General features: G+C 36.7%; 1 protein-coding gene across 2 annotated transcripts; it reads right to left on the bottom strand.

Moving 5' to 3' along the window:
- Positions 1-1,275: 1,275 nt before the first annotated feature.
- Positions 1,276-12,998, bottom strand: LOC128993137 (3'-5' exoribonuclease 1-like). Of its 2 annotated transcripts, XM_054416897.1 has the most exons (8): positions 12,850-12,998; positions 11,523-11,824; positions 10,428-10,566; positions 8,967-9,116; positions 8,334-8,417; positions 7,572-7,607; positions 2,114-2,320; positions 1,276-1,527 (listed from the first exon to the last, which is right to left on the bottom strand). In XM_054416897.1, exons 1-8 carry the CDS (start codon positions 12,859-12,861, stop codon positions 1,408-1,410), a joined length of 1,050 nt encoding a protein of 349 aa, XP_054272872.1. In that variant the 5' UTR covers positions 12,862-12,998; the 3' UTR covers positions 1,276-1,407. The 2 variants fall into 2 exon arrangements, with proteins under 2 accessions (XP_054272872.1, XP_054272880.1); XM_054416905.1 differs by lacking the exon at positions 7,572-7,607.
- Positions 12,999-16,103: the final 3,105 nt, after the last annotated feature.

Here is a 16,103-nt window from a genome sequence, read left to right as displayed (position 1 = left end):
AACTCTCTAAAGTAATTGGTTAAGTTTTTATTACATAAATTGTGGAGCAAAGTCTAATAAAATAAGAAAAACACAAAATCCCCCAAAACAGCCAAAAGGTCGAAAATCGGACATGGGTTTATAGGAACTTTTTTGATCCTTTTAGTGAGTAGAACCCACTGGCGAAGTTAACACGGTCAGTAGAAACTCACCCTGTATAGATCTAGTTTTGACACATATACATATACAATTACACATATACAATTTTAAAAAATAGATTGCCAAAATATTTTGAAGGGGACTTTAGCTTTGTAGCCGAAGGTAGCTTGAGGAGTTCACGCACTGCATCTTTCACGTTACGCATACCTCATCATAGGAGTACAGCATATGATAGGGCCTTTGTTGTAACTGCCTGCCGTCTTTGGAACAACTTACCTTTATCCATCAAAATGCTTGATAGTCGTCCTCGGTTCGTGGCGGCACTGAAAAAAATGTACTTTGAGCGTATGGCCTCGGCTGGTGCGTCCTAGGACTGTTTTGGCACTTGCGTAATTGCTGACTGAGTGTGTGAGACTTTTTTTGTTGTTGTTAGGCATTTTGTTTTCGTTTTATCAAAAAAGTATTGTTTTTGTGTAAATAATGTGTTAAATTGTATTTTCTATTTTCTATTTATAATTATGTATGCAGGTTAAGTGTAAGAAAGGGCCATGTGGCCCTAACTTTGCCTGTTGAAATAAAGGATTTTCATTTCATTCATTTCATTTCATTTCATACATTGTTATTTTTGGAATTCAAAAGTATCGGAAAACGTTCGTAGAAGACTTGCAATGTTTCCAAACAGGGATGATCTTATAGAAGCCACATCAAATGAATAAAGTTGTAAATTAACTATATCTCTTGCGAATTAAGAAAGTATCTAGATCACCTTTTCTCAGCATTGAGAATAAAAATTTCCTGTTAGGATCGAGTAACTAATTTGAACTGTCGTCATCAGAATGTGGTACATGGTCACTCCATACCTTCATTGATGTCATAAGAGTGAGAAGATAAAATCAATACATTTTCTTAACAATTAATACAAAAGTGAACGTTTTAAGTATCGCTTCACATTCTAGTACACTAGACTCTAGCCTACCTAGAGGGTTGTAACACATTACGTCATAGCTACAAGATATTGGTGAATGGCAGGATTTGAACCTCAGATCTTGGGAACTGAGACCCTATACTCTAGCACTAGACTAGCAATCAAATCCACAAAGGTACAATAACAAAATGGACACTTCAAGTTTATATTTTTTTTTAATTTTTAAGTTAAATATATATTTTTTTACTTAAGATCTTTCTTAACATTTTTAAAATTATTTTCAATGTAGTTTAAAACAGTAAAAAAGCATGCTTTGTTTATGAAGGTGACAATAACAGGATACACTAATGATGGTGATTTGTCGGTTGTTTCTCTTTCTCTGCTGCAGCCTGTTTGTCTTTAAGAGCTTGTGAGTATGTCCTGGAGTAGGCGTTGTTATGTAGAGGTTTCACTGGCCAGGCAGGCTAGAAAACAAGATATATTAGTCAAACAGTTAAAACAAGGATTTACATTTTTCTCAGAAAAGGTTTGTATGACATCATATTATTTATGACAACAATGTGTTAGTTACATTTGAAGTAAAATACTCAAAATCAAAATGGCCACTGTATATGATGTTAAAAAATAAAGTGTACTCAAGGAAAAATGATAGCAATATTTTTATTTTATAGTAAGCTATTAAAATGTTTATAAGAACATTTAGGCTACTGCTTCAGCAAACCTTAGTGAGCATTAACCTTAATGCTATTTAAATAGGGAATAAATTTAACAATTTTAAGGAAATTTGAATGAAAACCCAACTAGACAGATGGAAATTTGCTTAGACTGCAGGATTGCTGCAGCGGGGATATTTTTTAACTCATAAAGAGTGTTTAGAAAATTAAATGTTAAATGTTACAGTATAGCCGTGTATACACGAAGCCAGTTGGCAGACAGATTACCTGCTGCAGGTAACTTAAAATACATAAGTCAGGTAACCTAACCTGTAACCTCCCGGCTCTACTGGTCTCGTGTAAACGCAGCCTATCTAATGGTTTCAAAGGTTTTCACCTTATTGGAAGAATTGGCTTGATTCTCTACATTACTCTTCGGAGTGAGTTTGTGCCTCAGCTGTATCCTCTCATTGATGTCGATGGACGCTCCGTCCTGTATCATACGTATGAGGAGGTGTGCGATGTTGGTTGCATCGTCCAGACCACAGTGCGGATGACCTTCAAACTCCATACCTAGCTTCTCCAGCATCAGCTGTAGTCTTAGCTGCAACACAAACAGAGAAATCAAGTATGCATTTAAAAGAGTGTGAACTAAATTGTAATCGTTAAGTGTAATTCAAAACAATTAAGTGATGCTAAATATAACAATAATATTATACCATAGACAAAAGAATTAAATAATAGTGTACATGTTGCTCGAATTCGAGCAATTGCAAAGTATTACAGGAGTTATTTTAAAATGAATAACAGTCATATTTACGATGACTTTAAAAGAGTCAACTCAAAGATTACCGGTGTGTAACTCAGACCATGTTTATCTTCGTTATTGATAAACCTAAAGCATTCCGACCGGTTTTCTCCTTCTCAAAATGCCTCGCTGTACAGGCAACACAGGTCATTGATAGAGGGCCAATTAAAAACGTCGTTTTGGGGTAGTGTTAGGGCGCATTTGTAACCTAATGGTTGAGATTGTCCAGGGTCAGTTGCTGACTGTGATGAATTAAGCCTACTACGCGCCACTGTTCTGTAGCTGCGGTCGTTATCACGATTACACCTCCTGTCTATATCTGTTGTCGTCGCGTCGGAGGCATTTAAAAGAATAAAACAACAAATAAACAAATTATAGCTACACAAAACAACGATAAATGCACAAATTTAAGTTACGATCATGCTAACACGATCTGTCATAGCGACACAAAACAATGATAAATACACAAATTTAAGATACAACCATACTAACACAATCCGTCTTGGGGGTTATGTTTACACAAACTCAAATAGTAAATACATGTACTCAAGGCGTTTCATTGAATTGAAAAATAAATAACAGCAATTAAACTATACAGCTGATCAAAATGTACACAATTATGTTCTTCATAAGGATAACATGGGAACTTTCAAAGCCACTGGGGACAGAGCCCAAGGGACTTTTTCAAAAATGTAAGGCCAGTTTGCAAATATACGCGACACACTCTTTCCAATGAGACGTCAATGGATAAAATCGGTTAAGAAATGGCAGAGGAGTTCAACCGACAAAGTTTCATGTAGCGTATTAATTATATAGATAGACCAACAGCAGTGCTGCGGTTAGCATGAATTCTGGTGTCCACCGCTAGGAGTGCCGTGTAGTTTTGGCGCACACTGCTGCAGCGTCAAGCGCTAGCGCATTCAAATATTTCAGTCCGACGAATAACAAATAATAGTGGTGACTGCACTGTGTTACCCCGAGAGTGGACGTAGTTCACTGAAACACCCAAAGGTAGCAGCACTGCCTGGATTTGTAGCCAGTGTCTTTGTAAATGAAATGAAATGAAATGAAATGAAAAATTCTTTATTTTACCAGGCAAAGTTAGGGCCACATGGCCCTCTCTTACACTTAACCTGACAAACTTAAATATAAATAAATAAAAATACAATGACATTTCTTAATCTAATATAAAAACACATATTTAACACATCAAGTACAAGTTAACAAAAATTCAATCTATTTAACTAATTAACTAATTAAAAAAAATAGTAATTATTATAAATTAATAGAATATACAACAGAAAAAACTTTCACACTCTCACACGCATACGCACCAGTAATCGCGCAAAGACGCAGAAGCCCTAGGACACGCCAGCCGAGACCATTTGCTCAAAGTAGAGATTTTTTAGTGCCGCCACAAACTGGGGACGTTTATCAAGGGATTAAATGTGTAGGGGTAGGTTGTTCCAAAGACGGCAAACGGTAACAACAAAAGCCCTGTCATAAGCGGTGGTCACATGATGAGGTATACGCAATGTGATCGAAGAAGAACGAGAAATTCGTGAACTACCCTGAGACACAAATTTAAAATCTGATGTAAAATATTTCGGGGAGCCTGATTTCAAAATTAAAAAGACTAATGACAAAATTTTGATGGATCTTTGATAATTTAGTTTCAAGATGTTTGCCTCAAGGTAGTATGGCGTGATATGCTCCATACGTCGCAGACCATAGACAAATCTCAAAGCGTAATTCTGAGACCGCTGGAGCATATCCGCCTGAATCACAGTCATGTCATTGATCAATGAGTTGCAGTAACTGAAGTGGGGCAGTACAAGTGATTTGATCAAATGAAGTTTTGTGTGTTGGGGCAAAAAGTTCTGCAATCTTTTCAGTGAATGTATGGAGGCAAAAACCTTTTTTCGTGTGTCCGTAACTGCTGTGTCCCAAGTAAGTGAAGAGTTGAAAGATATGCCAAGATTCTTTACATTGTCAAAGTAGGGCAGTGCTTTGCCACCGACTGTGATTGGGTTTATTGAGTCTAAGTCAATTGAAGGGCGAAGTCGAGGGTGGCAGATTACAATCGGTTTTGTCTTTTTGTGATTTAGTCTCAGTCCATGATTCTCAGTCCAAGTAACTATTCGGTTAACGTCTTCATTGATCCTTCTGACACAGTCATTTTCGTTGTTTGCAGTAAAATAGTCATAGATTTGTAAGTCGTCAGCGTACATGTGGTGTTTACAGTTGGTCAAGGTCGAGTTTATGTCGTTGACGTACAGTACAAAGAGCAGTGGTCCAAGGACTGATCCTTGGGGCACACCGCATGTAACAGTCATCCAGTCTGATCTTGTGTCACCAACCTCCACACATTGCTGCCTATCTGACAGATAAGATCTCAGCCATTTAAGAGAATTCTGGGAAAACCCTATTGCCCTTAATTTCTGCACCAGCAAGTCATGATTAACACAGTCAAATGCTTTGGAAAAATCAAACAGAGTTAGAATCGTTCCCTGTCGACGCTCCATAGCAAGTCTAATGTCTTCAGTCACTCGAAGGAGTGCTGTTTCTGTACTGTGCGCTGATCTGAAACCAGATTGATAGTCAGATAGAATGTTATTTTCAGTGATGAATTCAGTGATTTGACAGTGAACAATCCTTTCTAGGCCTTTAGATAGAGCGGGCAAAATACTTATCGGCCTGAAATCCCCAACCAGAGTTGGTGCTGAGATCTTTTTTAGGGGACGGACAATGGCAGACTTCCAAAATGAAGGGAAAGAACAGTGCCTCAAAGATGCATTAAAAATGAACGTGATAGTAGGAAGGATTGCGTAGAGGATGTCTTTGATAAAGCGGATAGGTATCCCATCAGAACCGACAGCATTGCTTCGGATTCTGCGAATAGCCATCAAAACATCAGACTGAATAACTGGTTTGAAATTAAACTCGGGATATCCCAGGTGCGGGGTTGGAGAGTTGACTAATTCATTCAAGTAACTATTGACTTTGTGCTGATTGGTATTTTGACTGCTAGAAGAAAAGTAAACGTTTAACTCATTTAGAGGGATGTGTACTGGTTGAGAATCAAATTGTTTCCCAAGCCCGAAGCCCAAGACTTTTAACTTTACGCCATAAAACTCTCGATGGCTGTTTTTGATTTTCAAAAAGTGCATGAATGTATCTGAGTTTGGAATTTCGCAAAAGCTGTTTAACTCGATTACGAAGATTACAATATTGTTGTTTTAGTTCGATATTGTTGGAGTGCCTAGCTCTTCTACCTAAGCTATCACGTTTAGCCATCAAACCTTTGATTTCAGGGGTCATCCATGGAACAGGTCTTCTTTTTGTCACGCGCTTTGTTAAGATGGGAGCATGTTTGTCAAAGAGATTTAATATGGAAGAATTTAACTCATGAACCATTTCATCGACGGAATTTAAATTTTGAATGAAGTGCCACGGAGTTTGTTGAACGTCTAACATGAATTGTGCAACATTCATATTTTTAAAATCCCGATATTTAATAAGCTTTGCTTTGGGCTTAGGAGATTTGATTGAGTACACACAGAAAATAAGGTCATGTTTGGATATTGAAGGGACTGGAAGCTGCCCATGGTGAATGATATCTTGATGATTGGACACTACGATTAGATCCAAGAGGGTATCAGAATTGGCAACATGATGTGTGGGATCGAGTGGAAGTACAGTTAGGTTACATGATTCAAACAAAGTAGTCAGCTGTCTGTGTTCAAAGTTATGAGTCGATGATAGTAAGTCAGTGTTGAAATCACCCATGATCAAAACATGACTGTATCTGAACATTTCATTAAGCAAGGCATTTTCAAAATTGAGCAGATGCCCTGATCTTGGTGGGCGGTAGCACACTCCTAGTAACAGCGCATCTGCTCCAGATAAACTAATCTCAATTAATAGGAATTCTGGCCCAGCCGAGTACTCCGATGGTGAAGAAAAAATAGTTTTGAACTTTAAATCCACAAAACCTGTAACCTCTTGTAATGTGGCTCGAAGAGAGAAAATCCCCGAAACTGGGACAAAAGCGTTGCCAGATGGGATTTTAAGGGAAATTTTAGTACTAACCTACACCAAAATAAAGCTCGCAATCTAAGCTACAGGCTGGCAACGATTATAACGTTACCCACAGCAACGGCTGAGCTCATACTGAACTAATGTAGTGGGAGTGGTGCACCAATAGATGTACTCCGCACTGATCGTGTTAAATGGTCCAGCTGTAGTCAATTTGTTTACCAAAATAAACATAGTTGAAGAAGCCACAGAGTGTGCTACAATCTTAAGATTTTAATTCTGGATTTTTTTTTGTACTAGTATTCATATGATATAAAGGATGCTCTCGCTTACAACAAGCCGTCGTCCCAGTTTGACTGTTTTGACACATTGGCGTAATTGACATAAACCAGTAATTTACTTCAGCAAATTCTTGTCGGTGATTCCATTCAACTCTGTCTATTTTAATTCTAAAACTGGTGAGCATATGATATCAAAGGTCACAGATAACACACATTGTTTAACAAAACATTGAGGTTTCAAACTCAAACTTATCTCGGTTAAAAATTTTGTTAGTGTCAGTCAAATACTTCAATCTAATCAAATACTACTACAATAATATTTGTACAGTGTAAAGTCATTGTGTTTCTTGTGTATGGATTCATACCCATTCAGATAAACCTGCTGAAAAAATCCTTATTCGGAAATAAGTTTTACAAGAAACTGTTGTTTTCGTAGAAAAAGAAATTAAATGTGTATTTGTACTATAATCCGTTCAAAAAATGTAGGCAGCTTAAAGGAAGTTCCCCTGCCGCTATTTTTAACAAAATGTATTATATTGCAGCTGATTAACGTTTTGATAAGCCTCAGCTATTGAGTTATTGTTTTAAAGGTCTAGAAAAAAGTGGAGGGGATAGATTTCTTCCTCTAAAAACCACCTTAAGTTTGTGAACGGAGTATAGTAATAGTTTCAGTAAATTAAATAACAATCCCGTAAAAGTTAAAGCTAAAACTTCATACAAATCCTCACCTTAAACTTCTTTTGTTTAATTTTATGCTGAAGTACCTGGAATATACAATATTGCTTTAACGTAAGTACCATCAATATATACAAACCAAATTTAGAAAGTCAAATATCGTTAACAAAAAACCATTGAAAGAGCCAATAGGTTGTAGCTTTAAATTATTGAGATAAATGTGAAAAACTAGGTTGACAAATTAAACCACAACTTACTTTCAATGTTTAGGGAAGTGATTTCTATTGAAAACTTGAAAATTGTCCAGAGAGCAGGAAAATACTAAATGTGCTTAGTCTATCTTTAGCCACAGATGTGTACAGAGGAAACACATAAGAGACGACCATGTGCTTTCAGATATAGTATTTTGTGCCGGAAATATACTTGTGACAAGCGAGTAAGAGCCCAAGCAGTGAGCACTGTGCAGGAAATTACCATAGCATAGGGTCTTCCTCCACTGTGAGCGTAGTAACGCATGAGGTTGAGGGGATTGGTGTTGTACTTTGCCCTAGACACCAGCGAAGGTACTAGACACTACCTAAAAGCCATGCTACATTGAGCTCGCTCCCATGGTGGACGCACAATTTTAAAAAAATCGCTCACCATGTAAAAAAAATGGGACAAGTTACACAGCACTACCACAGGCACGTACGACCACTTGGTGAGCAATTTTTTCAGACCACCGCGGCGACAGTTTTTGAAAATTATTAAATTCAAATAAATAGTTTTTGAGAGACTCAAAATATTTAATATCGTCACTAAACTATTTTACTCACTCTGTCGCATTTGTAGAATTGTGAAAAACATTTTCTTAGATTGATCCACTTCTTCCCAAAGTTTGGATAGTCAATATTAGATATCTGAAAACATAAAAATGTATCGTTAGAAAAATATTAGGTTGTGTTGTGAAAAAAGGGAGGTAGTATTTAAAATGCAACAAGTTAAGACTAAAACAAAAAACTGGACACACATTACATCCAAGTGCACAAAATACATGTGCTAACCCCAAAATACACAACTTAACTTGACACTACAATATTTCCGTTTACAATATTTAGGCGGTTTAAAAGGAAGGTTTCCTGGGTTCCCCCCACTATTTTTAGCTTCATGTATACATCAACTTATCAACTGCCAGCTGTTGTTTCAAAGTATCTAGTAGACTATTAGTATTAGTATAGATTGTATCGCTAAAGATGGTGAAAGAGGAAAAGGTTCCTGACAACACTGAGAGTGACACCACTTGACACTGGTATTAAATTAATCTAAAACTAATCTACGGCAATTCGTTATTGAGATGACTGAACAAACTAATATAAGCGACGGTTGTGGGTTCTTATCATGCACATCCACTTTAACACTTTGATTCACACAACCTACATACAATATTTAATGGCGGTAACTATACTCACATCACATTGTCCAAACAAGAAGCGGCCCATGTCCCACGGCCCGTCTGTCACCATTGCAAATTTGTTTTTTGTGCCAAGTTTATGCTTGCTGAGCCACTGTTCAAACTGCGCCAACACTTCCGGAAACTCCGCTGCAATGTCCACTTGCTCCTGCATAAAAATATGTCAATAAAATTTTCTGTGATGAAAACTACTCATCACAACACGATAAATTTTGTGTACGAACTTTTTGCTGAATAAATTCAGAGTAGTCTAAATGTAGGATTAAGTTAATGGGTTGTTTAGCCTATCACTTTAGCCAGGATGAATTTGATAATGAAATAATAGGATCAAGTTTGGTGATTAAGGACAATTAGGTTAAGTTTTGAACTATCTAAAAGCTACTGACTATTCACAGGATCAAATAACTTTTTATTGTCAGGCAATCTTTGGCCAACTAGGGATGAGGTCAACCATTGATGGTAACAATTACATCGTCGTGAAAATAACAATGATCAATGTTTGCAGGACATAAATGGCGATAGGCCTAATAGATTTTTTATTTTGTGTTTTTCGTCTTCTTTCTAACTCATCTAATTAACATATATTAGTACCAACGATATAAACAACTCATGGATCGCTGGCTCAGTGTTGGCCGCGCGGTCGAGCTTCCCCCACCACCTACTGGCAGAAGCCGACGCAGCCCATACATTCACCATTATAAAACACACTTTTTATTTGCTGCACTGTTGAAATTTATAGGGATAAAATATTGCTAACGCTTGTCAAACTCTTTTTACTAGTTAAACCTTTTATGTCTGTTTTGTTTCTTGCAGAAAATAACCCATTTGAATTCTTTAAAACTACAAATTCACTAAACCCGTTTTGTAGAGTTTTTTAGACAACTGATATTGCTAGTTCCAAATTGTACATGGTAAAATAATAAGTGATTACAAAGGAGAAATATAAAGTATAATATTTGTGTTTGAAATTCTATTTTATTAATCGAAAAACTAGTAGTACATAAACATTTAGAATAATTTTGCTAAGTTTTTGCCGCAGTGGTAACGTAAATGTTTGACGTAAACGCGATATTTTTTTCTTTCAATGTTTAATGACATTGTATCTTACAAAATAGGTCATAAAAAAGTATGCCTATCACGTTAATGTCAAGCATAAATTTGCGGTAAAAACTGGACAAATGTAGTAGGGTTTTTAAGAGTTCAAATGTGTTATTTTTTGCACGAAAAGAAGAAGACATAAAGTTTAGAATAGTAAAAGTTTTTGGCATGTATTAGCAATATTTTATATCTATATATTTAAACAGAGCAGCAACTTAAAAAGGCGCGTTTTACAATGGTGAGTGTATGGGCTGCGTCGGCTACTGCCAGTAGATGGTGGGGGGAGCTAGACCGAAAACAGCGCCCGCAGTGCTACTGAGAGCGCAATCCAGTAGTTTTTACATCGTTGATTAGTACTAACCTGTTCAATTCCTGTGAGTGTTTTGCAGAAGGGAGTTAGTATTGGATTTAAAACAGGCTTGACAAAAGCTTGAAAACGGTCGACGATGGCAAGTTTCTCAGTGTTTACCAATACAGCTGGAAACTCTATGATCTCGTGTCTGAAACAATGGAGAATTAACAATGTACACTAATGTCTGATTTTTATATCGCCACACTACGTAGGCTAGTTGGCTTCTGTACTCTTTGTATACCAGAAAATCATTGTTTAGAGAAAGGTTTTAGTAAAATTCAGCTGGAGTAGTGTGGTAAATTTAATGTATACACTCTTTCAAAAAGTCATTATACAAGTTTCTTCAGTTATAGGCTCTAATACCTGATCGAAACTACAATACATTTTACACATTTCAGACACATATTATTGCACACAAAATAACTGGAAAGATTTTAAAATGTTACCTTTAAAAGAAAGTTGAAAATCATACTAAAATGTTGTTTTTAAATAGCCTAGTGTACAAGTGATGTAACTGTACCTAGATGGGTTGTGTCTAACTTAAATCTTGATTATTTGTGACGTACATAAAGTACCGTACGTACATCTTTTGAAAATGTTTTTACGGTACTCACATTCCGTGTGAGGCTTGCCGAGCTACTATCATGCACAAACTATAAACGGTACTTTGGTATTATATGGAGGCCACTTATTTTACAGTGCACTGCGGCAGTTATGTTATCATACGTTTGTATGACTTTCCAAGATTTCTTATGAATCGAATGATACCAGACGATAATAACTTTTTATTTATGATAACCCAACCTAACATAACCGCCGCAGCATGCTGTATAGGCCCATAAGGGCGGCCTCCGCATATTACCGGTACCAAAGTAAGAAAATACCCTATAAACTTCCCATGCCTTGTGGCATTACCTTAAATACTATTAGACTACCCAATTCAGTTTTCGAATGTTATCAATTTATGTTTATATTGACTAAGTTATTTATCATGAGTGAAAGCCTAAACTCAGTAAAATAACAGTAATTAATTAATCTTAACGTAACTTAACTACAGGAAAAGTTAATTTAAAACCAAACGTAAGTAGTCAAAAAAATACTTACTCAAAATCAGGTGGGTTTACTTCATTACATGTTGCTTCAAAATCCAAAACGACATAGTACGGGAACAAAGTTTTTACATTGTTGTAGGAATTGTCAAATGATGCTAATTTTCTTTTTTCCATGAAACTCTTTAAGCGTGACTTTAGGCATTCAACAGATCCATTGGTAGGGAGATTATTTCTGCTTAACTGTCTGAGCAGCGCTTGCCTGTCTAATGAATCAATCCAGCCAAATAAGCACTTAATTTCACGATTTATTTCATCCTTCGCTTCTTGGCCTTCCTTATTGTGACTTTTGTTGGACTGAAACAATACAAATTATTAACATAAATTTAATGGAAGGTTGCTTCCAATATGTTTTTAAAGACACAGGTGCTCTTGATGGTCAAGTTAAATGTAAGATATCTGATGCAATATGAAAATAGCCTTTTTTCATAACTTAGATGTTAATAGGCCCACTAAGGTACCAACCAGAATAGTTTCAACCAGTAGATGTTAAGTAAAATAGGGTCAGACAAAATGTAATAAATTCCTTGAAATAAGTACAGTATACCGAGAAAAATGAACATAGGAATATGTAGTCATCAGGCCTATAGGCTATCACTGCCGTTTTGAAGCCTAGACTGGTGATTATTACGGTTAAATCGGACTTTAAGTAAAGTTATTATTGGCTCACATCAAATATAATTAGGCTACTAGAAAACTCCAAAAGCAGGACTCAGGTTTATACATTAACACGATTGAGTGTGGGCCGGTCAAAAAGGACCGGCCACCAAGCGTGTACCCAGGCCGGCCAAGTTATCTGTGCATACCAAGGGAAAACATACCATAAAGAGTGTACGTTTCAGAGTGTTGCCTGGACAAGTTTATGTTACCTTACCAGAATTCATGCCAATTAGGTAGGTCTAAATCTGGCCCCTAATCATATTAAATCATGACCACACAAGATAATGACCTATCTACAAGAAAGGTAAGTTATCTAGAGGACATCCAACAAAGATATTTACTCAAATAATCAAGTAGAGTGTGACTCAAACTGCATTTTATTGTGTGATACCTAGGTTATAATAAACCCGATTCAAGTAATTCTCAATAGTACCTACCAATTTCCAAATAGGACCTAGAAATTCTTTTCTATGACTCTTAGAAAGTGTCAAAGCAATGAATATATCGTTACTTAAACTAATTCTGTTAAATACATATTTCAAACAAGTAGGCTAACTGCACCATATAGGCTATAATACAATTATGAAAATTTAGTAAACTTAGCCAAGGCCTATATTCCACGGGTTCATTGTGAATTTAACACACCACATTCAATTACTTACATTGTCTCCCATATTGCAGAACTTGCTACCCTAAAATTTACCGAGCAATTTAACAATTTTAACATTCAAAATGCCAAATACAATACTAAGCGGAAAACAATAACAAATTATTAGTACAAAGTTTCGTTACAGTTACAGCTCGAGTTTAACATGACATATGACAATGACAATGACGTAAACGTAAAGTCCAAGTCAAAGTGTACAAAACAAATCATAGGCTTAGGAATGAAAATACAGTTAGTTGGAAAAGAACGACAACTCCATAGATTAAATATACTCCCTTCTGTTGGTTAATCTATGACAAAGCGTAAAAACTATTCCAGACCTTATTGTGACTCGCGTGAAGTTGGCCCCACCATAATTAGCACAAATTATAAAAACATATCCATAATTTAGTGCTGAATTTGTGCTTCTCAAAGGTATATATAAAAAAATTTGTGCTCAACAATAACACACCAAAAAACTATAAAAACTGTTGGCGGGGCTAACTTCACGTTCAGCCCGCCACCAAAGGATTTAACAATGTATTATACATAGAAATTTAGTGCTCATTTTTGGCTACAACAATATATGGTTTTTATAATTTGTGCTCAAAAAACAACCGAGTAAATGAGGAAAAACTGCGGCCGGTGATGACGTCATCCGCCCCACCACATTGAGCAATTCGGTTGAAAATGGTGTCACGATTTAGCCCCTCCAACAGTTTTTATAAATTTTTGGTGTGTTATTGTTAAGCACAAATTTTTTATATATACCTCTGAGAAGCACAAATTCAGCACTAAATTATGTATATGTTTTTATAATTTTGTGCTAATTATGGTGGGGCCAACTTCACGCGAGTCATATTATTTACACTGTTTATAAAACGAATTTTGTTAGGGAAATTAAATAGACGAATACAGCAGAATTTGATTTCTTTCTTGTAACAGTAACAAATAAGTAAGTGGTCCAATATCAAAAATAAATATATGAACTACAGTGTGTAGTGGTAGTAGTAAGAAAGTAAGATGACTAAATAAACGTAACAGAAATAATACACGGATGATCGGCAATAAAAATAACACCTTCTTTTGAGATACCTACCAAAGTCTGACACACGAAGCACACTTTAATTGGATCGGGAATTCCTTTTCTGTCTTTTCAGTGTCAAAGGTTTAGTGTTCAATATTCAAAATTCAATATTTATTTCGGCCATTAAGTTGTTTACAATAGGCTTTGTCAAACATAACATATTGAACTAAAATTAATATTTCAGTCTTTTCCTGAAAAAAATAAAACATATAAAATAATCCACTGCAAACCAAACCAACAGCTCTTCTGTCAAAACCTCACACAGCAAATCATGCAAAATATAATTGTCAAACTTACATATACCTTTCAGTAGACATACATTCGACATATTAAGTATTTAAGTTTTGTGCAGCCTTTATGGCATCAAAAAACTCATCAAATTTGTAATATGGGCTTAACTCAAGCCAATTTTTCACAATGGATACAAATTTTGATCTCCTCTGGAAACGGACAATACCAAAGGGAGGTCATTGAAAAACCTAATACCTGTAACAGGAAAACAGTTTTGTGATTCACTTAATCTATTACTACTTATATGTACATTTGAGTGAGTTCTGGTCATAAGAGTGGACGTCCTTATTATATACAATATCAGCCTCCATATCCTTAATTGCTGTCAAACATTGATATATGTACACATTAACTACAGTCATGATTCGAAGTTCGCTAAATACAGGTTTGTGGTGCTCTATAAAATGAGCCTGACACATGACTCGAATTGCTCTTTTCTGAAGTAACAACAATTTCATAGCATGTGGGGAGTGACCCCAGAGCCGCGTACCATAGACAACATGTGCCCGAAAGAATGAGAAAAAAGCAAGCCTCAAGAAATGAAAACACAATTCCTAGGATAAGTTTCTTCAAAGGAAAATCACTCGATTGAGCTTAGCACAGAGGGTGTCAATGTGGTCACTCGATCCTCACAAGCTCAGAATCCAGGGTGAAACCCAGAAGCTTTACATGATCACCGGTGGAAACATTTTTAGTAAGACTAAACATGACTTCCTGAGTCTTATCTTTGTTTAAGGCTAATTTATTTCCGAAAAACCATTCAGATGCTGTATTAACCAAAAGTGTATAGGTACACAATTTCTAGCTGTGATAGGGTCAGTGTTCTTAGAGAACAAAGTTGTATCAACCTCGTACAGCAAAACATAATTAGAAACATTGCGATAAAGGTAATTCATAGTAACTATAAATAAAAAAGGCCCAAGCACCGAGCCCTGTGAGACCCCATGCTGAACTGTCAGATCTTTTGAGTTCACGCCTGCCCATGACACTACTTGGGTCCTATTATTAAGATAGGACTCGATCATTCCAAGCGCACGGGGACCAACTTTGGTCAAATTTAGGGCCGTACAACGGTACGACAACAGTTTTTGGAAACGTTATTTATATGGGCAGGGGTGGAATTCGTACTTTTATTGTTGATTAAAATTTCGAAGACGCAGATTCTACACGTCACGTAGAGCCCTGGCTTATCTCCAGATACCGTCGTGTTGGACTCAGCTTGGCTTTCTAGGAATTTGTACTACTTCTCCCGAGCAGAGAGAAGTCGTGAGCACTTCCTGGGGTGATCAAAGGCATGACCTTGGCACGTGGGTACCGGAATTGTTGGCACTTCCTTCGCAGACGGTGGGTGCTACCTCAGAAGAATCTCTTCCTGCAGCTCACGGAGAAGCTCCCATGTCCAAAATAGAGCTTGATGCTGCCACGCTTTTTTTCTGTTTCTCGATAGGTTTGTCAGGCCGAGAACCTTTAAGACGGTGACACACTATCGATCTTTTCCCCGATCAAGACCCCGCGCCGAGAAGGGAGAAGGGAGGTCGAAGGGAGCATGTTCGATAGAGTGCCAGGGTTAAAATGTACCGATCCATACGGCGAACCAGACACAGGCCAAAAAGATTGGTCCGATGTACGGAGTGATGTACGATAGTGTGTCAAGGTATATTTTGCCCCGTACGGCCCCGTACGCCGTCGCGAGCGGCCGCCTGCGCTAGCGTTGACAGTTCTAGTTTAATATGGCAATTAAACTCTTTAATTGGCAAAATAAACAAATGTTGGGTAATGTTTTGCCATTATATATTATCGGCATACATGTTGAAATTTTGTGGTTTGTTTGGTCAAGGTTGAAAATGTATTTTACAAGTTGAAACCGTTAAATCAATTATATCAATGTTAAA

This window comes from Macrosteles quadrilineatus, unplaced genomic scaffold (genome assembly GCF_028750875.1).
Source record: "Macrosteles quadrilineatus isolate MER2022 unplaced genomic scaffold, UCM_ALF_1.0 Scaffold_1__1_contigs__length_201487025, whole genome shotgun sequence".
In the NCBI taxonomy this organism is placed as follows: domain Eukaryota; kingdom Metazoa; phylum Arthropoda; class Insecta; order Hemiptera; family Cicadellidae; genus Macrosteles; species Macrosteles quadrilineatus.
The sequence above is the reverse complement of the archived record's forward strand: the minus strand, read 5'-3'. Positions and strand labels throughout refer to the sequence as shown.